At 43.5% G+C, this 23,492-nt stretch overlaps 1 protein-coding gene across 1 annotated transcript in view; it reads right to left on the bottom strand.

Moving 5' to 3' along the window:
- The window catches only part of PSD3 (pleckstrin and Sec7 domain containing 3), a 735,018-nt gene that overhangs the window by 610,642 nt on the left and 100,884 nt on the right, over window positions 1-23,492 (bottom strand). Inside the window, 1 exon segment of the mRNA XM_047717270.1 lies at window positions 11,508-12,392. Within this exon segment, the coding sequence (XP_047573226.1) occupies window positions 11,508-12,272 (765 nt within the window). The 5' untranslated portion in view covers window positions 12,273-12,392.

The following is a 23,492-nucleotide window of genomic DNA, read 5'->3' as shown; positions in this document are numbered from 1 at the left end:
AGAACAAATAATCCAATCAAGAAATGGGCAGAGGACATGAACAGACATTTCTGCAAAGAAGACATCCAGATGGCCAACAGACACATGAAAAAGTGCTCCACATCACTCGGCATCAGGGAACTACAAATCAAAACCACCATGAGATATCACCTCACACCAGTCAGAATGGCTAAAATGAACAAGTCAGGAAATGACAGATGCTGGCGAGGATGCGGAGAAAGGGGAACCCTCCTACACTGTTGGTGGGAATGCAAGCTGGTGCAACCACTCTGAAAAACAGCATGGAGTTTCCTCAAAATGTTGAAAATAGAACTACCCTATGAGCCAGCAATTGCACTGCTGGGTATTTACCCTAAAGATACAAACGTAGTGATCCGAAGGGGCACGTGCACCCGAATGTTTATAGCAGCAATGTCTACAATAGCCAAACTATGGAAAGAACCTAGATGTCCATCTAGAGACGAATGGATAAAGAAGATGTGGTATATATACACAATGGAATACTATGCAGCCATCAAAAGAAATGAAATCTTGCCATTTGCGACGACGTGGATGGAACTAGAGGGTATCATGCTTAGCGAAATAAGTCAATCGGAGAAAGACAACTATCATATGATCTCCCTGATATGAGGGAGAGGAGATGCAACATGGGGGGTTGAGGGGGTAGGAGAAGAGTAAATGAAACAAGATGGGATTGGGAGGGAGACAAACCATAAGTGACTCTTAATCTCACAAAACAAACTGAGGGTTGATGGGGGGAGGGGATTTGGGAGAGGGGTGGGATTATGGACACTGGGGAGGGTATGTGCTATGGTGAGTGCTGTGAAATGTGTAAACCTGGCGATTCACAGACCTGTACCCCTGGGGATAAAAATATATTATATTTATAAAAAATAAAATTAAAAAAAAAATAAATGAGCAAAAAAAAAAAAAGAATTATACCAGCCGCAATTAATTAAGTACCTCTGATAAAAGGCACTCTGCATACATTAGTTTATTTAATGCACTTAACCACTAACTACATGAGATGGGTGTTATTTCTTCTTCTTTTCATTAAAGAAGTTGAGGTTTAGAGGTTTTTGTGTTTTTTTTTTTAAGATTTTATTTATTTGACAGAGAGAGAGAGCACAAGCAGGGGGAGTGGGAGAGGGAGAAGCAGACTCCCCACTGAGCAGGGAGCCTGATGCGGGGCTAGATCCCAGGACCCTGGGATCATGATCTGAGCCGAAGGCAGATGCTTTTTTTTTTTTTTTTTTTAAGAATTTATTTATTTGACAGAGGGATCATAAGTAGGCAGAGAGCAGGCAGAGAGAGAGAGGGAAGTAGGCTCCGTGCTGAGCAGAGAGCCCGATGCGGGGCTCGATCCCAGAACCCCGAGATCATGACCTGAGCCGAAGGCAGAGGCTTAAACCACTGAGCCACCCAGGTGCCCCCAAGATTTTATTTTTTATTGCTATTTGAAAGGGCAAACAGAATTTGGTTTTCTGAGAGATTTATTTCTGTGGAACATGTTAAAGAAAACTTCCTTCCCTCCTTCCCTCCTTCCTTCCTTTCTTCTCTCCTTCCTTCCCTCCTTCCCATTTCCCCTTCTCCTTCCCTCCAGTCCCTCCCTTCTCACAATGGGCATGGTGCAGCTAACCACGTCCCTTATAGCATGGATGCCTGGAAAACACGGATTCCAATCCGACTCTGAACAACACCAGCTCTGTAGACGTTTATGTTGTTCTCATTGTTCTTTTCCTGATTTTCGCTTGATCTCTTCTTCATCTTGATCCTTATTTATATTTCCCACACCTGATTTTTTTTTTAATTTTTTATTTTTTCAGCATAACAGTATTCATTATTTTTGCACCACACCCAGTGCTCCATGCAATCTGTGCCCTCTACAATACCCACCACCTGGTGCCCCCAACCTCCCACCCCCCACCCCTTCAAAATTCTCAGATCGTTTTTCAGAGTCCATAGTCTCTCATGGTTCACCTCCCCTTCCAATTTCCCTCAACTCTCTTCTCCTCTCCATCTCCCCTTGTCCTCCATGCTATTTGTTATGCTCCACAAATAAGTGTAACCATATGATAATTGACTCTCTCTGCTTGACTTATTTCACTCAGCATAATCTCTTCCAGTCCCGTCCATGTTGCTACAAAACTTGGGTATTCATCCTTTCTTTCTTTTTTTTTTTTTTTTTACAGCTTTATAAACATATATTTTTATCCCCAGGGGTACAGGTCTGTGAATCGCCAGGTTTACACACTTCACAACACTCACCATAGCACATACCCTCCCCAATATCCATAACCCCACCCCCTCTCCCAACCCCCTCCCCCCATCAACCCTCAGTTTGTTTTGTGAGATTAAGAGTCACTTATGGTTTGTCTCCCTCCCAATCCCATCTTGTTTCATTTACTCTTCTCCTACCCCCTCAACCCCCCATGTTGCATCTCCTCTCCCTCATATCAGGGAGATCATATGATAGTTGTCTTTCTCCGATTGACTTATTTCGCTAAGCATGATACCCTCTAGTTCCATCCACGTCGTCGCAAATGGCAAGATTTCATTTCTTTTGATGGCTGCATAGTATTCCATTGTGTATATATACCACATCTTCTTTATCCATTCGTCTCTAGATGGACATCTAGGTTCTTTCCATAGTTTGGCTATTGTAGACATTGCTGCTATAAACATTCGGGTGCACGTGCCCCTTCAGATCACTATGTTTGTATCTTTAGGGTAAATACCCAGCAGTGCAATTGCAGGGTCATAGGGTAGTTCTATTTTCAACATTTTGAGGAAACTCCATGCTGTTTTCCAGAGTGGTTGCACCAGCTTGCATTCCCACCAACAGTGTAGGAGGGTTCCCCTTTCTCCGCATCCTCGCCAGCATCTGTCATTTCCTGACTTGTTAATTTTAGCCATTCTGACTGGTGTGAGGTGATATCTCATTGTGGTTTTGATTTGTATTTCCCTGATGCCGAGTGATATGGAGCACTTTTTCATGTCCAGACCTGATTTTTTTTTTAAGACTTTATTTATTTATTTGACAGAGATCACAAGAAGGCAGAGAGGCAGGCAGAGAGAGAGGAAGGGAAGCAGGCTCCCTGCTGAGCAGAGAGCCTGATGCGGGGCTGGATGCCAGGACTCTGGGATCATGACCTGAGCCAAAGGCAGAGGCTTTAACCCACTGAGCCACCCAGGCACCCCCCAGACCTGATTCTTTATTACTATTTACCTTTACCATTATTTTTATTTATTATATCTGCCATAGTTGAAATTCTTTATGGGAAAAGATCGAAAAATGTAACAAGCTCCTGAGATCTTTCTTCTTGTGGCATGGGATAAATGGTGTGACATTTTACTTGTTCCTTCATCATATAATCACTTAGAGAATTCAATAAAAAGAAACCAAGCTCCTTGCTGATAAAGTAGGATCTTCAAATAATACGACACTATAAGTGCTTGAGTAATGCCCTGGAGATTTTTTGCTCACATAATCTACTGGACCCAGTAATTGAAAGGTTAATACAAAACCACACATCCTGAAAATTGAAAGTTAAATTCCAAAAAGTTAAAATTGACTAAATATAATCACAGGAAATATGCACAACACAAAGGGCAGCCAAAAAAAGGATCACAGCTGCTGATGACTTCAGAAGAAGGGAAAGGGAACCTCTAAAACCTGTAGCCCCGCAATAGCCCAACAACGTGAACTGTATGGAACCATCGTTCCTTCTTGCACCCACCTTTTGCTTTGTTTTTGCTTTTTTAAAGATTTTATTTATTTATTTGACAGAGACAGAGATAGCGAGAAAGGGAACACAAGCAGAGTGGGTGGGAGAGGGAGTAGCAGGCTTTCTGCTGAACAGGGAGCCAGATGTGGGGCTCAATCCCAGGATCCCAGGATCATGACTTGAGCTGAAGGACGCTTAAGGACTAAGCCACCCAGGTGCGCCCCACCTTTTGTTTTCATTGATATAGTTCACAGAATCACTATAACCCAGTTCAAGGAATGTGGCTTATCTTTACGATTTTTGTTGTTCTTATTTCTTGAATACATGGGTCAGGAATCCCAGCGAGTTGCTATAAAGTGGGAGAGATCACATGTAGAATCTGAAGTGGTAATCTGCCTAGTACAGAACCCCACTTTCACTAAGGACTTAGATTTGTTGTAATCTTCCAGCATCTTATGGTCTCTGAAAAGTCTATGAAGAAGAAACATATTTGAAAGAGAAAATTTACAACATCATAGCCAGCATCAAATTCTAGAAGTAAATCTATTTATTCATAAGCCGTTTCAGACAATAGTTTAATTCTAATATATTGCTTAGTTCAGGTGTGCTCTTTTTAAAAAATCTCCCCAAAGGCTATAAAAACTGGCTTCCTTAAAATTTGAGAAGGCTCAGATAGGACATTTACACAAAGTGATCACTTTATAAATTTAGTTGACAACTCCGTGAAAGTGTTTTTGGTCATTTATTAGGTTGTTCGTTCAAATTTGCTCCCCTCCTTTCCATGTTCCATTAATTTCTAGAAAATGTCCCTTTCTAAGATATACATATATATCACCATCTTTGGGCTCTCAGCAGACCTGATAGCATCTCATCAGCTGTTCCTGCCCCTGCCCCCACCATAGTAAACTGGGGGACACCCAACCCACGCTGGACCAACGAGCCTTTTCCTGGGAGATTGGGAAGCAGGCCTAAGGGCTCCAGTCTTAGTCTAACTTGTCTCTAAAGAAAGGAGATATAAACTGGGAATTATGGGTGGTCATCCTCCCCACTGCAGAAGAGGGAATAGAGGAAGCAGATGTGCAGAAAGAGAAAAAATGATTCAGAGTCCAACAGAGAAAAGAGATACAGAGAGAGCCCTGAAATCTCTGGAGCCCTCACCAGTTGGTCCTGAGGCCCATCCACATCTCCACATCTCCACATCTTAGGGTCCTGAAGCCCTAGGGTTCTATGAGACTCTACTCTTACATACATGTGTTCTTCCAATGAGTGCCCTGCATTTGGGATAAAGTATCCTTGAGGATTTCAATTATACACAACCAAGAATCTTAACTAAATCTTATAAGTAGAACACTTTTGTCCAAGGGCACAAATGTTCAAATTTAAACTGAGGCAATCTGTTGGAACTAACTTAAACTAGTTAAGTGAGGACAAGTCTCTTCACCATTCTGGGTCTTAATTTCTGATTAGAATTGATTTCCAAATAGTTCCTTTCCTGAATAATTGATTCCAGAGACCGAAACACAGAACAATCTCTTTCAGCATTTATTTCCTTTTTAATATGAGAGAAAAACAAAACAAAACTTTTTGTAGAGTTATAAAAAACACTTAATTTTAGTCTCTTTGTCCAAATGTCTCAGACTAAACTAATACTTGACCAATGCAGCTAATATTTTATTAAAACAATTAACAGTTGGTGTAAAGTGTTCTTAGATGTATTTAGTTCTGGGGTGCCTGGCTGGCTCAGTTTGTTTAGCATCTGACCCATGGTTTCAGCTCAGGTCCTGATCTCAGGGTCATGAGATAGAGCCTGGAATTGGGCTCTGCACTCAGCAGGGGGTCTGCTTGTGATTCTCTCTCTCCCTCTCCCTCTGTCCCTCCCCCTGCTTGCACTCTCTCTCTAAAAGTAAATAAACCTTTTTAAAAGAAAGTATTTAGTTCTTACTTACCCTCTAGATAGTGAGGAGACATCTAATTGTACCAATAAAGATGTTTTCCAACTCACAGTAACTTCTAAATTATGATGGACTTTCAGGGATTTGTCATCAAAAGCTGTAGTTTTAGTTGAATTTTAAAGTAGGCACACATGGATTGGCAAGAACTTAGAATCATAGAACTAGATGGGAGGAAAGCAGTCTAATCTTTTCACATTATAGACAAGACGTTAAGATCCAGAATGAAGAGACTTGTCCATCCTTAGCTAACTTAAATCAAAGAGAAGGCCAGAGTCTCTATGTCCTAGCTCCCATTCCAATAGCTATTCTGTATGTCACAGGAACCCCCAACCGTGAAGTGGCCCTTGTGCTCTCTGCCCTCTTCTCCCGATCAAGATGCCACAATGCATATAGTTCCTTGAGGGTAGCTTTGGAGGGTAGCATATAGATCATTGAGGGTAGTACAATGATCCACAGGACTTCTGCGTTTGAATGTGAAAGGAAAGCGTAAGGAAAGAAAAACAGCAAGAAAACGTTGTCATGGGAACACAGAGGCAAACCACAGATAAAAAAGAATTGAAACCCGTTCTGCTATCTTGGAATTCATTTATTCTAGTAATAAATCAAGACATCTGTATCAAAACCAATGCAGTGTAAAATAGACTGAAGATAAGCTTTTCAATCCCAACAGTACTGTCTCCTAAGTACCAAAATCTTTTAAAAGGGACACCATTGCCATTTATCTATATTGCTGTTTAAATTAGTGCAAGCTCTCTCTTTGTTCTAATTTCTTTTTTAAAATTCTAAATTGCTCACCAAGAGGGTTTAATTTAAAGGTAGAATTATCTAGAATACTATTTTATGTGCAGAACCATTTCTAAATTTATGACAGGCCAGAAAAAGTCAACAGACTTAGGTAATTAAGTTTCTACCCCAGATAACATAAATGACCTTTTCCAGGGGCAGCTTAAGTATATGGGGAGGGGATAGAGGTCAGTATTCAACGCCAGAAGGGAATTTATTCACCTGGAATCTGGTCAGAGAAGGAAATATCAATCATTTTTTGGGGACCGACAGCTGGGAATTCTGTCCTTAAAATTCCATGGTGGGATTTGTTTTATTGTTCTCAAAAGGCACTGATTCTTTCATTTCACTGAATGTTAACCAGCCTTGCAAAGTTTCATTCCTTCCTTCATTCAGTCATTCAACTAACTGTTAAGCCCCAAGCACTATGTTACCATGTATATAAACACCCTCGTGTCTACTGAAGTTCCAGATCTCCCCGAGAGAGGCTAGCCCACTAGGTATCTTCCTTGCAGAGAGGTCATTTGACCAAATTATTAATCTTTAGGGACAAGCTGATTGTTTTAATACTTCCATTTCATCACACAGTTTCATTACTTCTCTTGATTTGTAGATTCATACTTTATATAGAGTGTCAGAACTGGAAAGTCCTCAGAGAACAAACACGATAACCTAGCTTTGTTCAATGAGTTGTTAGTGGCCACTTAGCTAGTTAGTACCCAGAACCAGAGCTTCATTTTCATCTCTTAAATTCCAGTGCCAGAGAACTTTACTCTAAATAAAAACTTCCCATCAAAAATTTAATGTACTTTGGGGCATCTGGGTACCTCAGTCGGTTAAGCATCTGCCTGCCGCTCAAGTCATGATCCCAGGATCCTAAGACCCAGTCCTGCATTGGAGGGGGGGGGGGGTCCCTTGCTCATCAGGGAGTCCACTTCTCCCTCTCCCTTTGCCCCTCCCCACTGCCTGTGCATGCAGCCTCTCCCTCTCTAACTCTGTCTCTCTCAAATAAATAAGTAAATACTCTTAAAAAAAAATAATGCACTTTACAGACTTATATTTCAGACATTTACCTTACTTTAAAGCAAAACACTCCAAGACACAGAAAGTTAAAAATATTTTTTTCTAGTCTGCTTGATAAGACCTCCCTATAGGGCAATAGACCTGCACTTCCCTCCACTACCTTAAAAAAGAAGTACCTATCCCTGGCTCCCTCCCACATAAACCTCCCATGGACTCCTTGTCTGTCCTGCTCATTTTATCCTGTTTTGTAGACCTGAACACTCCTGGAAGCTGGTGATAAAAGCTCAAAAATGTGATTGTTTTTGAGATTATGGAGGAAGAGAAAAAGGAAGACCAATGGAGAGAGGTAAACTTTCTGGGAAATTTAAAGCTACAGGTGAAAATTTTGTAGGGTTTAAAAAATGGTATTTGGGGGGAAATTTTGTCATTTACATACCAAAAGTCATTGTTATTTCAAAAGATAAAATATGTAAGATATGAAGACCTAGTTTTTAAAAAATTGGAAATTTCACAAAATCATTATAGAGAAAGCTTTTCTCCCTCTCTTGTGTTGTGTCTGTTTTCTTTGTATGGTCTTTGTATCTTTAGCCCCAAATTCAAGCCACACATTGACAGTTCCTCTCGTTCCCACAGAGAGGCAGCAGAACATGGGGTCCAAGAAATCGTTAGGGCAGCCTCTGGCCTCAGACCATGGAACAATTTCTGATTCACACTGACAGACTCACCACAGGAATGTTATAGCCCTCAGCTGGCATTGCTAGGACCTGGAACACCACATCCTCCAAACCCAGGCCTTCACTGCTTCTAGTAAACAGTGCTTATTCACACAAGGCTAGTCACTCGACCTGATATTCCTGAGGGTCCTTCTCCCATCTTTCCCACGGGAGAAAGTAGGAGAATAGTGTCCCAGGTTCTAGGAAGTAATGGGCTGCCTTCCAAGAAAATCCCCCCTCTCAGAAGACACCGAGAGATGGCTGAAAGAGCTCTGGCATCTGAGTGGATACTTGAGTTCTGTCCTGAGTCGCCATGTCCTAGTCATAGGTCCCAGTAAATTGCTGACCATCCCTAAGCATCTTGTCTTCTTAACCGTGAAGGGGAGATAATAATAATGTATATCCTCACAGAATTTTGAGGTTTCAATAAGAGGAAATAGTGCGTTGGAAGCCCTTTGTTGGTCACAGAGTGCTATAATTATTTCTTATATAAATTAGGAACGAATTGATTTGATTTGATTTGATTTGATTTGATTTGATTTGCTGCGCTTATGCCCTATGCTAACTTGGAAGGATTTAAGTCAATAATTTTCACATTGGAGCCCATTTATTTCAGCTGTGAGAGGATAAATTAAGCCATCTGGAGCATTGTGAAAAGGAGAGTTTACACTTGATCCAGATTTTTCTGCTTGGAAAGTTGATATATGGACCTCAGTCCTATCATACACATGTAGTATAAGTAGGCTTTGCATCCATATAACCAGCATTTCACTTTAACAAATATAATTGATCACATTTTTCACAAGTATATCAAGCAAATTTCCCATTATGGGTAATCAAGGGCTTTCCATTCATAGGTGACAAGAAGATGTTTTTAATCACCCTTCTGCCTCTTTGCTGTGACTTATACAGCTATGAGAAGCATGAGAAGACTGGAAAATTCTCATGCACTAATTTATCAAATCCAGACACCTTAATCTGCTCAGGACTGCACAGATGGAAAATCTATCTCTGTTAATTTCTTCTTTCTCTAACACAAAAGACCAGGTAGGGGTCACCTCGTTAATAATAGCCATAAGGGATTTAAAGGACTTGTGGTCTGAGGGTGCTAATTTCCCAACTTGCCTTCCTATGGTGGAGATAATCACAACATCTGGCCAGCAAACTCACGGTTTATTTTTTTAGCCAGGCTTCCTAACCTCCTCAAGTCCCACCCTGCATGGACCTCCTACCCTGATGACCCACAGATTTGCCTGTCTTCTTCTCTCCCTTAATGCAGAGCTACTGATGGTCCCTTTCACTGGTTCAACACTTTCATACACAAATCTAAGTTTTGTTCCAGAATCTTGCAATCCCTACTTTAGATGGAGGCAGATATCTCAGAGCCTGTTAGCAAAAGTGGCTACATGAGGCAGACAAGGTAAAAATCTACCCTCTTGGACCAACTCCAATGAGTTGGCAACTCCAATGAGAAATGGCAACCGTTCTGAGGCTTTGGCTTATATCTAGAAGACAGGAGAGAAGAGTAGGAAAAGATGGAGTTTTCAAGTTATCAAACCAGCATTCAAATACATAAACAACTACTGTGTGACCCCACATAGACAGACAGGGCTCTGACGCATGGGTATGTCATTCCTTCTAAATCCCTGTAGGAAAGGAGTGATACAAGAACTAAGAAGGAATGTAAACTATTTCTTAAGGAAGCATGCTAGCATTTCTCTTCTTCCAAGAGTTCCCCTGAATAGAACTTGGGCTCATCCTTTCTCTCTGATTCTTAACTGTACAGGCTCCCTGTTAAAAGGGGAAAGGGAAAGGAAGGATGGTGTGTGGAAGCATGTAGGAGACAGCCACAGAGTCTGGATGAAGCCACACCACTTCCAAGCCCATGGAAGACCCATTTTCTGATGTTGTGAATTTCATCCACTTCTCCTGTGAGGTCCCCGAGAGTCCCCTCCATGTGAAACTTCCACATGTCCCAACAAGAATCCCTACTCTTCTGTCTCAACCCAGCAACACCAACAGACACACTCTTCCTCACCCTCACTGCTGTTACCTATGTATGTGCAAAATAGAGCAAATTGTTCATGCTGTGAAGAAAAGGAAAATAAAAGCATAACGTTTTATTTTGCCCACCCATTTTGGTATGCCTGAACTGGGGGCAGAGAGCACCAGCATGATGAGGAGGTGGAGTCAGAGATACAGAGAATAAGACGCTATTTTTTTTTCCTCCTCCCATGATGAGGAGGTGGAGTCAGAGATTTTATTTTATTGGATTAAAGATTTTATTTATTTGACAGACAAAGATCACAAGCAGGCAGAGAGAGAGAGAGAGAGAGAGAGAGAGGAGGAGGAGGCAGGCTTCCCACTGAGCAGAGAGCCCGACTCGGAGCTCAATCCCAGGACCCTGGGATCATGACCCAAGCCAAAGGCAGAGGCTTTAACCCACTGAGCCACCCAGGTGCCCCAGAATAAGATGCTATTTTACAAAGAGTCAGCACAGCCGTGATTGGGCATATAGCCCTGAAGAGCTGGAAGAGACCCCGAGGATCACACAGAATGACCTACTGCTGCTCCCTTACTGCTGGGAAATGGAGGCTGGCAGGCTGATGCCCAGAGCTACATATCCTCAGTGGGCCAGGGGAGGGTGATGGGAAGTAGATGTGGGCCTTAGAAGGTCAAGCATGTAAAGCTGTGTCTGAGTTCCAAGCTGTACCCCAGTTCTGAAAACCTTCACAAAATCCAGTGAAGCCTCCCCGAAGCCCTCACAGCCTATTCTGGAGAATAGGTTTTGCTTCTGCCCTTTTGTTTTTGGCAGGAAGAGGATTTTTGCCTAGCCACTTCTCAGTGCCCCCATCTGGGACTGGGGATATGGGCCTCTATTCCTCAGGGAGGTTGTGAGGATAAATGGGATATAAGAAAATGTCTAGCATAATGGTTGGCACAGCACAGGGCTCAGTAAAGGTCTGCATGCCTCCTTTGCCCTTCCTCTGGCCTTCCCCTAAAAGTATGTACTTACTCGCCTAACTTTACTTCTCCTATCTTTGGCAGAAATCTCGGGAAATAGTTATTCACTCTCTCCTTCCAAACAAGTTGTTGCTAATGGCAGAGAAGGTGGCAGAACACGGACGAAAGACACAGGCCCAGGCCCGGGGGACTGCAGCTGGTGACTACCTCCGCTACTGAGGTGTACGCCCTCCACTGTGGATGGAGGAACTGGGAATCCTCGTGGGCTCATCTGTCCCCACGCTCAATTCCTCTTCTAGGGGAACAGCTGGAGTCTGGGGATTCAGCCACACACACTTTCTTACCTTGAGAGGCAGAGTGGCAGGTGGGGCGGGGTAGCTCTGGCTGGTCTGAAGGCAAGGAGAGTATCTGTAGAGCCTTGCTCTCCTGGCTCGCCCTGTGGTGCCGGTGCCCTCTTCACAGCTCTTAGGGAGCACCTGGCAGGTGACGACAGCTGTCTTCAGCGTAACGCTTTCACCCCTGTCAGTAGGGTGAGCCAGGTTGGCCTGTGGAGCTGAACATCCCAAGGCATCCCAAGACCAAGGGTCCGCGCTCCGCAGGCCCTGGGGGGCAGAGATGGCTGGCCAGTGCTCCCAGCCCATGGAGGAATCACTGCTTTTATCGTTCATTACGGGATCTGGGCTAGGAAGGCTGCATGACAGGGGCTGTAGTCGTCCAAATTTCCTGGAGGCAAGGGCCAGGAAAGGTCTGTGACGTGGGGATCTGCAAACGCCACCCCTCCTTCCATCCAGATCCTGGGGTTTTTCCTCTCTCTCCTCCTCCTTCAGAGCAGAGCAACAGAAAGCAGCTGGATCCTCAGTCCCAGAGCCCCCCTTCTGCAGCAGGCGCAAGGGAGGAGCAGCCAAGCCCTGTGTGCGCCTGAGGCCCCGGCCTGCCAAGAGGCCAGTCCTGGGACTTGGGAAAATGTGTCCCTCCTCCGGGCCCCCTGGGGCTGCTGTCCAGGCTGCAAGGGCTGGAGAACGGGAGGGGAGAGCTCCAGCAGGGGGGGCCTGCAGCTGGATGAAGAGGAAGGAAGTTCTCATCTGCTGTTGCTCAGGCTGTTCAGCCATTTCCTCCAAGAGGGTAGGGCTGGCTCTTGCCAGCGTCGAGCTTCAGACCTCGGTGCCCAGGGAGGCAAATGCCGGCAGCCGCAGGCAGACGTGACTTGGCCCCATGGTTCCAATGACAGCCTGAGGAAGCAAAGGACACACCTTCAGCTCCCCAGGAGGAGTCTTCAAGGAGCAGGGGTCCTGTTAGCTGTGGGACTGGACTCAGCACTCACTGCACAGAATCACAAAAACAGACTGACTGGTGGAACCCAGTCTAGGAGTGAGGGCTGGGAGGGAACAGTCAAGACTCTGCCACTCTCACCTTGGTGTGTCTGATGGAATTCCTTTGTCTTAGTTAAATGCCCCCTTCCATATATTTGAAATGAAAACACTGAAGTTACTTGTCTCACTGTTGAATCCTGAATTCCATACTTGCTATACCTGTTCTCGGGTGTCTGACGTGGGAGAGACTCTGTGATTTACAGACGAAGCCTCCAGGACACCTCCAGGACACTTAATCTCCCTTGCCAGCACTGATAATGCACACTTGTGAACAACTTTAATGTTTTAACGAATTTCCTCTTTAAATCCTGTGGTTATTTAGGAGTTTCCCAGGAGTCCCATCGTCCCACATCAAAATACTTGACGTCTCACACACACAAGTAAATAAAAATAAAGAGATAAAGGGAAAAAGAGAGACAGAAAGATTGAAAAAAAAGAAAGAAAATAAGAGAAACAAGCTGGTGACAAACCAGATGCAAGGGGCTTTTCTTCATTTTAAAGAAACACTTTATCCTCTTGTGAGAACCACAGAAATCCACCTGAAAATTCATTGAGTAATTCACTTGCAGGGTGTTACTACAGGCTCAATACCTCTCACAGTGGAAAAGAACATTCTGGGTCCTGTGGCCTTGTCCTTGAGGAGTGAAGAGGGAGGGGGTGGGAAAGGTCTTTTCTTTCTCAATGGTGACTTGACGGAAAGAGACCCAGGATATTATGATAGGAGACGAACTGAGCCCAGAGCCCAGAAATTTGGCTGCTTGGCAACACACGAGCCTGAGCTGTCCCTCTCCCCAGCGCCAGGCCGTTACCTTCCTCTGGCATCACCCCTGGAGTAATGCAGGGCCATGGCCCTGGCTGACAACTGCTGGCCAGCGCGGCTTGGGTAGTTCTCAGGATGGGTGCTGGGGCCTCTCCACTTATTTTTATTGTTAAACATCTTCACACAACCTTTACATCCGAGGTGATGGCAGCTCTGCTCACATTCCCAGACAGCTGACAAAGGACTCAGTGTACAGCAACTGAGAAATGTGCCAGAGCTGTCTAGTGTAGGCATGGGACACCATAACTCCTTTCAACAAACACCATTACAGGGTGCCTGGGTGGCTCAGTGGGTTAAGGCCTCTGCCTTCGGCTCAGGTCATGGTCCCAGGGTCCTGGGATCAAGCCCCGCATCAGGCTCTCTGCTCAGCAGGGAGCCTGCTTCCCTTCCTCTCTCTGCCTGCCTCTCTGCCTGCCTGTGATCTCTGTCTGTCAAATAAATAAATAAAATCTTTAAAAAAAAAAAAACACCATTACAGAGAAAACTTTAGCAAAACAGTGTTCTCCCATCCACTGAAATAATGACATGTTGATCTGATCACACTATTTTCAATAAAAGTCCAGTGTGAGTGTTGGCTGGTGTTCTTATGTAATTTACTCACTCTCCTGTCAAAGTATTTGCTTGGACACTAACCACTCAGCACACATTAGTTTGTTAACTGATTTACTGCTAAGAAGGCCAGGAGCCATGTGGATTTGGGCGAGCCACAGGGATTTGGGCGAGAAGAAACCACCATTTTTTTGAGCCTCTACAGGTGCCAAGCATCCCACAGGTGCTTTGCATACCTTATGTGATTCAAGGCAGAACACAGTCCCATGAGGAGGTGGCCTCACCTTCATCTCGCAGTTGAGGAATGTGCGGCTCAGGGAAGTGAAATGATTGCCAGCTGCCTGTTTCCCACAAGCACAGATGGGCCAGGGCTTTAAAGAGCTGGCAGAGGAGAAGTCTCACTTCAACTCCAACCTCCAAAGAAAACTATGTACAAAAGAGCTATGGTGGTAGTGGTGGTGTGCTCAGGACACTTCTCTCTTACACCTTTTTATTTGTAAGCCTACCTTGGAAGTGACTACAGCCAAATATTTCATTTCTAGGTTGTAGAGGCTTGGAATAGCAGATGTTGCTAAAGAGTTGACAGAAAGGCTGGCAGGGGGGCGCCCGGGTGGCTCAGTGGGTTAATGCCTCTGCTTTCAGTTCAGGTCATGATCTCAGGGTCCTGGGATTGAGCCCCACATCGGGCTCTCTGCCTGTCAGGGAGCCTGCTTCCTCCTCTCTCTCTCTCTGCCTGCCTCTCTGCCTACTTGTGATCTCTGTCAAATAAATGGATAAAAGCTTAAAAAAAAAAAAAAGAAAGAAAGGCTGGCAGGACTTACTTGGAGGACACACGTAAGACACCTCCCTAGGACACTCAAGTATTTGGGGGCACCTTAAAGGGAGGCTAGAGTTCTGTATGAGAAGTTGGGACAAGTGCCAGAGAAACATGGGTAAATAGCACTGAGATTGAGAGCATGTGCTTTGGTGCCAGACACATATTTCTCTGAATCCACTGTGTGGCTGTGTGACCTTTAGCAAGTTACTTAAGCTCTCTGATTATTAGTTTCTTCTTCTCTAAAATGAGGTAACAATACCTACTTTATAGGGTTGCTGAGAGGATTAGGTGGAAGTGTATATAAAGGGCTTAACTAGCATAGCAGCTAGAACATAATGGTCTAACATTTATGTTAGCAACTTTTAGAATTTATAGCTACACTCTGCTAGAGAAAACTGGTCGACCCAATGGAATGGTTTGAGCTGTGGCATTAAATGTATGTATTCAGTCACGATGGGCAATCACACACATTTTCATACTTCTCATGTGAGCATGTAAGCATTTTTTAAAATTCTCATGTAAGCATTTTTTAAAATTCATTCATTTAATCTTTTTTTAAATGTTTTTATTTTTTATTAACATATAATGTATCATTAGCCCCAGGTGTACAAGTCTGTGAATCTCCAGGTTTACACACTTCACAGCACTCACCATAGCACATACCTTCCCCAATGTCCATAACCCAACCCTCCTCTCCCTGCCCCCTCCCCCCCAGCAACCCTCAGTTTGTTTTGTGAGATTGAGTCTCTTATGGTTTGTCTCCCTCCCGATCCCATCTTGTTTCATTTATTCCTTTCCTACCTCCCAAACCCCCCACGTTGCCTCTCAACTTCCTTATATCAGGGAGATCATATGATAATTGTCTTTCTCTGATTGACTTATTTCGCTCAGCACAATAGATGGGTAAGCATTTAAGAGCTAAGAAATTAGTTGGGATGAGGGAAGAGTCTGCAGTGAATTGGAGCCTGGACACTTGTGCTTGAGTCCTGGTGTGATCATTTATTAGCTATGACTCACTGCAAGTTTCTGAACTTCAGGGCATTTACCTGAGCAAAATAAATTTCTGTCTTTCCTGCCTTACAGATTTATTTTGAAGGTCAAATGGGATAATCTATGTAAGAATATATTAGGTCTTTAAGTCAGCATGGATTTTGCTATAATAATATCACCAATAACTCTAAGTCATTGTCTCTGATTTCTCTGAAGACTCAAGGTTTCTTTGTCTGAAAGGATTCTAGGTTGACTCCTAACACCACTTTACCTTCAAGATTCATAAGGTGTGATTGCAAACAACAGAGAACTTAAATTATAGTCTATTTCCGGTAGTGATTTCTTCTCATTACATTTAGAGAGAATAAGAACATTCTAGAATTTTAACAAGGGTGAAGTAGGGAATAGGCACTGGGAAGGGAGATCAGAGTATTTGCTTCTCTCATTCAAGCATTATGACAACTTTAGGAAGTAGGCAGCATGATTCCCCTATTAGAAACAGAGAAAAGGGGCATCTGAGTAACTCAGTGAGTTGTGTCTGCCTTGGGCTCAGGTCATGACCCCCTCTTACGATTGAGCCCCACGTCAGTGGCTCCCTGGTCAGTGGGGTGTCTGCTACTCTCTCTCCCTCTGCCCCTCCCCCCTGCTCTTGCTTTCTCCCTCTCTCTCAAACAAATAAAATAAAATTGAAAAAGAAATGCAGAAAAGAGAAAATAAGGGAAATGAAGTCACTTGCTTAGAGCAACATGGTTTGAGAGGGCAGGAATTTGAGATTTTCATCCAGGTCTGGCTCTTTCCCCTCACAAGGATGGGTGGACCCAATCAACGTAGCTTGTTCAGCCTATCTGTACTTCCCATCTCCAAAGCCTGGATTCCCAGGAAAGACCTATTCACCATACATGTGTTACATTTGCTGATGAGGGAATCTCTCTAAAGGTTGCCTGATATTTTTAAGAGCTTAAATGATTCAAGATTATACAAAATGGTACAATCAAGATCTGTTGTCTGAGTTGAAGATAAGTAATTCTCCCAGGAGTGGTGATTCTAGAGAACAAGTGTTAGAGGTGCACATTCCGGGGAATCCCAAGGATTCCTGGAAATATTCTATTCAGAGTTTAAGTCAAAGGAGTCACAACCTGCCTCTCCACAGTCATTCATTCTCACAGAAGGTGGCATCCACAGTTGTCCACCCTTGGCAATTAAACTGGGAAACTTCTGGGGTCACTGTGTCCAATGTGTTTGTGACCTGTTGGTCATCCGCAGCCTGACAGGAAGGAAAGAAGGTAGTAGCTAGAGCCTCTCCTGTTATATGTGTTTGGAAAATGCATTCTGGAGTCAAGAAAGAATGAGAAACAGGGCAGAGGTAAGGGTGGGGTATGAGACTGAGGAAGAGTTTGGCAGAAACAAAACATGAATGACTAAGGAAGCATGAAGAGGCCAGAGAGAGTATGCCTAGGGAAGGGACATGGACTGAACTGAAAGACACACCTAAGAGAGTCCAAGCAATGTCAATCATAAGTGCTGAGCATTCCTATTCATGCCATTTCAAATAAGGCTTCAAGATTCTTTAGGCTATTCTGTCTGTTGGTTAGAAATACACCTCACCTCACAGTTGTGGCTTATATAAGGAGATTTGCATAATAGTGAACCCATTACCATTACTGAATGTCTACTATATGCCTATATATTTATATCTAATCTTCACAAGAAGGTAAATATTAGAGTCACTGACTCAAAGCAGACACTGAGGTCTGCAGAAGTTTTTTCCCAAAGTGACATAGCAATTAAGTGGATGCAGACTCAGGTCTTTCAGTCTCCAAAGTCTGTGTTCTTTCCATGTTGCCACGCTACTTCCAAATGCATTTAATTAGGGACCAACTTTATCTTCTATTCTACAGAGAAACACTTGAGATTTGGAGAGATGAGGAAAAAGGTCAAGAAAACTTTTCTCACATTTGTTTCAAGTACCAGGGGCACAGGGTCCCCTCAACTCCTCCACCTCTTACTTTCTTCACACTCACTCCCCTGTGACCATTTTTTGTCTCTCCCCAAAAAGCAACCTCAGCTCATTTCTTCAAGACTTGACACCATGTCAGGTATTCCCCCTTGCGATAATTATTTTTGGAAGAACCAGATGGAGTTTTCCCATTTCCATCCTGTTTCTATTTCCTTTACTGTCTGCCACCTTGACCCCCCACACACAGGTGTGTTTTGAGTGACTCGTGTTTTAAGTTGGTATGTGCCTGCCCCACCATCTGATCACATAGGCTGTTTCTGAAGTAAATGGAAAAAGTTCTTGAACAGACCAGAGTGATGGTCATGAGGAATTTAAATGCTCTGCTCTGTGTCATGCCTGCATGGCTGTCCTTTAGTTCATGGTTTCTGAAGCCTTTTCCACCGTGGAAGCACTGGACAGTCAAAGGTAGGGAGCAGGCTCCACTTTACAGAGTGGGTGGGGAGGGATACGGACAGTTTGTGGTGTGAGGAGTGAGGTTTGAGGTGTTTGTGTTCTGAGACCCAGGTCAGAGGCAGAGGCTATACCTCCCTCAGTTAATCTCTAATTGTTCCAGATTGTTCCTCAGTGAAGCCATCCTCATGGAGTTGTGGGTTTGCCAGTAGCAGTCTTCAAAAAACCTTGATTAGATGAATAGGGATTGTGTCTAAGTGTACTTTTTTTTTTTATAACTAATTAGAGGAAAAGACTCATCTCTACTGAACTCCGTAATAGCTGCAATTTTATCCAGTGCCACCATTTGCCAAAGACTTCCCATTTGCTATCCAGGTGAGTACGCAAGAGGCCATAGGATGAAGAAATTGAGGCCTGGAGAAGTGAAGCACCTTGCCCAAGGTCATTAACAGGAGGAAAAGCCAGCACTTGAGCCCTTTTTGTCCTAACTCCAAACAGGGGCCAAGGGCCTCTCAGTGCATCCCTGTCCTCATTCAAGACCATTCCAAGTCCCTTCAGTGCTCACTCCATCCCCATTCAACAGATTTTACTAGCTGCTGCCACATTGGTCTTCTAAGAACCCAAGTCAATCATGCCCATGACCTGTGGTCACCAGTCCCCAACATAAAAATAATCTCCACCACTGGTTTACCTGTGCCTTCCCTCTTCTTTCCCAGACTTTTCTCCCACTGCTTTTCCATGCGATCCCCCTCAGGCAGGTGTGTTCCTCATGCAAAGCTTTCACTGAGATGCTGTTTTGAGCCCCTTCCCTCTCTGTCTTCTCCAACTATGCAAACACTACTCCCTTCTGGGATCCTCTATAGATTCCATCAGCTTTCTGACACCTTTGCCAGACACTCCAGCTATCAGTAATCCTTTCTTTTCTAGCACTTTCTGCCAACAACATTTATTCTAATGCCAGTCACATACTGTTCCCTGTGATGAAAGAAAGAGAAAAGGAAAGAAAGAAGTTTCCAAAAAGCTTAAAAAATTTTTTTTGCTAACTCCTGACTCAGTCTCAAAAATCCAAAATATTTTAGCGTCACAACTCTTCTGCCATAAATAAAACATTTGGCTTAGTTGTACACTCAGATCAGAATCACATATTGGTAATTTTTTAGATATACCAGACAATAAGTTCACTTGAAATGCTATTTAATTATGACTAATTCAGCACTGAATTTGGAAAGCTGTGTGTGTGTGTAGCATACCAACTTGCACAATGAGGCACTGTTTAAATGAAGTGAAGGAGGTTTTATGATAATAAATAAATAAATTATAAATAAATAATAAAAACAATTACTAGACACATATCGATTGAGCATCTACTCTCTACCCTGCAGTAATAAAGCCCCCACATAAAGGCTCTGATGGGAAAACACAGTGATCTTCAGTCCTTGGGAGTCTGATCTTTTGCTCTATTCCCTAATTCCTGCAAGGGCAAAATGATCCAGAATCGAACCAGTCCCCTGGATCAATGTTAAACACAATCTCTCTCCTAAGAAAGGCATGATGTAATCCCTTAAGTAACAGGAAGGGAGAAGTCTAGAATATAATTACGCTAGATAATATTTAGGGATACTTATCCAAAACATATTCCCTGCTTTGTTTTTAGCATTTCTGGGCCTCTGTTATAATTCTTGACAGGTGCTTCAGGTCAAAGGAATGATGGTCACTGGAGACAGGCCTAGGTTTTGTTTTGGAGAAGAGGGATAAAAAGAACAGAGCCCTGACCAGCTTGCAGGTCTAGCCCATACCTCACCAGGAGCACAGATTCTATCTCTATTTGTGAAATATAAAAATATCTGCCCTAACTCAGTGTTAATGAATAATTACTGAGTTAGGACGACAGAGGAGAATTTTAATTCTGATGCTTTCTTTTAAGATAAGACAAATTGATTGAACAATTGCAGTTTTATTTTAATTTTATCTTATTTAAATTCAATTAATTAACATATAGTGAATATGCTAGAGGTCAGTGATTCATCATTTGCATATAACATCTAGTGCTCATTGCATCACATACCCTCCTTAATGCCGGTCACCCAGCGACCCCATCCCCCCAATCCCTTCCACTCCAGCAACCCTCTGTTTCCTATGGTTAAGAGTCTCTTGTAAGAGGTTTGTCTCCCTCTCTGATTTCGTTTTGTTTTATTTTTCCCTCCCTTCTTCTATGAGCCTCTGTTTTGTGTCAATTGAGGTTTCTAACATCAGTGGCACATATGTCATTGCCACAAAGGGACACAAATTCCCCATTTCAACAAATGTTGCTGAACATCTCCTGTGTGGTAGGGACTGCAGAGGTAAGTATGCACTAGTCAGTGTCCAGAAGCAGCTTCGATCCAGCGGGGTACTGCCCACGTGGAAAACTCTGAATCCAGACACAAGTAAGTAAATGTCCTTAGAGGCAGTGAGGCCAAAGTGCTACAGGGCTCAGAAGGGAACACTGGGGAGAGTCAACAGATGAATGCTATTATGGCCTGAATGTTAAGGTCCCCCCAGGATTTATAGGTTTAAACCTTATCCCAATATAATGATATTTGGAGATGGAGCCTTTGGGAAGTAACAGGTCATGAGTATGGGCCTTTTTGGTGGGGTTTGTGTCCTTGAAGGAAAAGGCCAGAGGACTGTTCCTTCTCCTGTCGTGTGGGTACACACCAAGAAGTCAGCAATGTGAACTGGGATGAAGGCTCTCGTCGGACACTGAATTGGCCGGCACCTTGATCTTTGATTTGCTTGACTCCAGAAGAGTGAGAGGTAAGTTTCTGCTGTTGATAAGCCACCCACTTTATGGCATTTTGTGAAAGCTTGAACTGACTAAGACAGAAATTCATACCAAGAAATGGGACGCTACTACAACAAATACCTAAAAAAGTAGAACAGCTTTGAAGCTAGATTATAGGTAGAGGTGGGAAGAGTTTTAGTTGCCTGTTAGACGAAGCTGAAATTATCATACAGGAATGTTTATAAACAATTGTGGTGGGAGCTCAGAAAGTAAAGGAGAGCTGTAAAGAAGGTTTCCATATTACAGAATACATGAATAATCCTGAAGAGAATGTTGATAGAAATGCAAACAATAAAGGCCATTCTGATGAGGTCTGTGATGGAAGTAATTGGACAATGGAGAAATTGGACAATGGAGAAAAGGCCATCCCTGTTGTAACATGGTGAAGAACGCCACTGAATTGTGTTCGTGGTCTAGTATTTTGTGGAAGGTAGAATTTGCCAGTGATGAAATTGGATGCTTTATAGATTTTTTTATTTATTTGAGAGAGAGAGACAGAGATAGTAAGAGAGAGCACAAGCGAGGTGGAGGGGGAGAAGTGAGCTCTTTGTTGAGCAGGGAGCCTGACATGGGACTGGATCCCAGGACCCTGGGATCATGACCTGAGCTGAGGGCAAATGCTTAGCCGACTGAGCCATCCAGGCATCCCATGAAATTGGGGGCTTTGCTGAGGAGATTTCTAAACAAAGTGTTGAAGAAGTGACTTGGTTTCTTCTGACTTCTTACAGTAAAATATGAGAGGAGAAAAATGATTTAAAGATGGAATTATTAAGCCAAAAGGAACCAGAACTTGAAGATTTGAAAAATTCCCACACTGAATAAAAAGAGGATGTGTTTGGAAGAGAACTTAGAGTGTGGTGGAATGGGCATGACCTGCCAGGTTAGGAGCATCATGAACAAATGAATTTTGAAGATCAAGGTGAGATGAGAATAGGGAAGAGAGGGCAGTTCAGAAAATACTTACTTACAGACCCATCTCTGCCATCGGTTTCCTAGCACATATTGTCACGTGTCATCACAGAGTGATTTATTTGCTTGGTTATTTGAGGTCTGCTTCCTCCAGGACCAGGCAGGCACCACGTGATTTTGATCTTCACCCCACAACTAGTACCCAGCACATTACTTAGCATAATAAACACTTGTTAAATGAAGAAATGGTGTCTATTTGGACAAGTTCTTACCTTTAATAAGCTTGTAATCTAATGGTGAAGAAAGAAAAGCACAAGTTTAATACAAGACAGAGTGATATGTGATAAATACTCACTAGAGGTACAAGCAGAGAGAGATTATTCTGACAGAGCTGTCAGGGAGGTCTCCCGGAAGTCACCTGAGGTGGCCTTGTTGATCAGCATTACAGTAGGTAAACATGAGGGAGTCATCCATTCAAGGCTGGAGGAAACTAGAGGAAAAACACAGAAATGGGACATGATGCAGCAAGTTGAGGCCATATGATATGTGGCTCAAAATGATGGATTTCTACGCCAAGCACTGTTTACAATGGGAAATGGGGGGAAGGGGTTGTTCTAGATTACGGAGGGCCTTGAAAATAAAGTTAAGGGGGTCTTTTAAGGCTTTTGAGGGGGAAGTGACTGAGTCTGTGAAAGACGGTGTGTTAGTGTATACAGTGTGGTGCTTCAGCGCAACAAAGCTTTCTTGGGGATCTGGCAAGAGCTACTTCTCCATACCATGCTGGGCGTGAGCATGCCAGGCCCTTCACAGACCACACTTCACGACTTCCCAGGATGCACACTGGCACCTCCAGGTTTAGACAAGTAAACAGGGGCTCTGAGAGTAACTGGGCCAAGCAGTCGTCGCAGCAACTAGTGTGGTCTGCCAGACGCCCGAGTCCTTCTCTGCGGCGCTCAAGCTAAGTTCCTGTCAGGAAGCAAAGAGAAACCCTGCCTAGGAGACATAGAATGTCCTTTCTGCTGGGAGAAGAACAGAGCCAGTATGGTGCGCTGAGCTTGGTGGGCGCGTGGCCATACCCCATGGGCAGATGCCGGCAGATGGGGGCACACGGATCCGGTTCCCCTTGGCCAGGCAGACCAGGCAGCATTGACTACCTCAGCTGGATATGAATGGATGTGCTTCTTACACACAGTCTGTGCCTTTCAGAGGAAATCTTCTAATAGCAGGGGAGAAAAAAGACCTATTTATCTTGAAAGGAGAAAAAGAAGAGTAAAGTGTAAAGGGCAGAAACCAATACTTTAAAGTATAACTGTTTGAAATAGAATGCTTTTCATTAGGTCTGTGTAGCTGTTTCAGTGATGGAAAATGGTTGTTTATTCCATTTCACACATATATGTGTTAGGGCCTCTTTTTCAACTTAGCATTACTTCTTTTGCCCTGGAAATCAGGACGGCCTTATCAGTGGGAGAAGAAACTATGTTTCCATAGGACACAACTCAAAGGATGCCAGGAAGGCCTGCCTTGCCCAAAAGAGAAGCTCATCAGAGTGGCATAGATCCAAAAGCTCTACTCTTACAGATTAATTTCTCTGGGTCACTCATCACCTGGGCATGAGGGTGGATGCTCTTTTAAAATTCTAATTA

The sequence above is a fragment of the Lutra lutra genome, chromosome 2 (genome assembly GCF_902655055.1).
Source record: "Lutra lutra chromosome 2, mLutLut1.2, whole genome shotgun sequence".
Taxonomy (NCBI): Eukaryota; Metazoa; Chordata; class Mammalia; order Carnivora; family Mustelidae; genus Lutra; species Lutra lutra.
The sequence above is the reverse complement of the archived record's forward strand: the minus strand, read 5'-3'. Positions and strand labels throughout refer to the sequence as shown.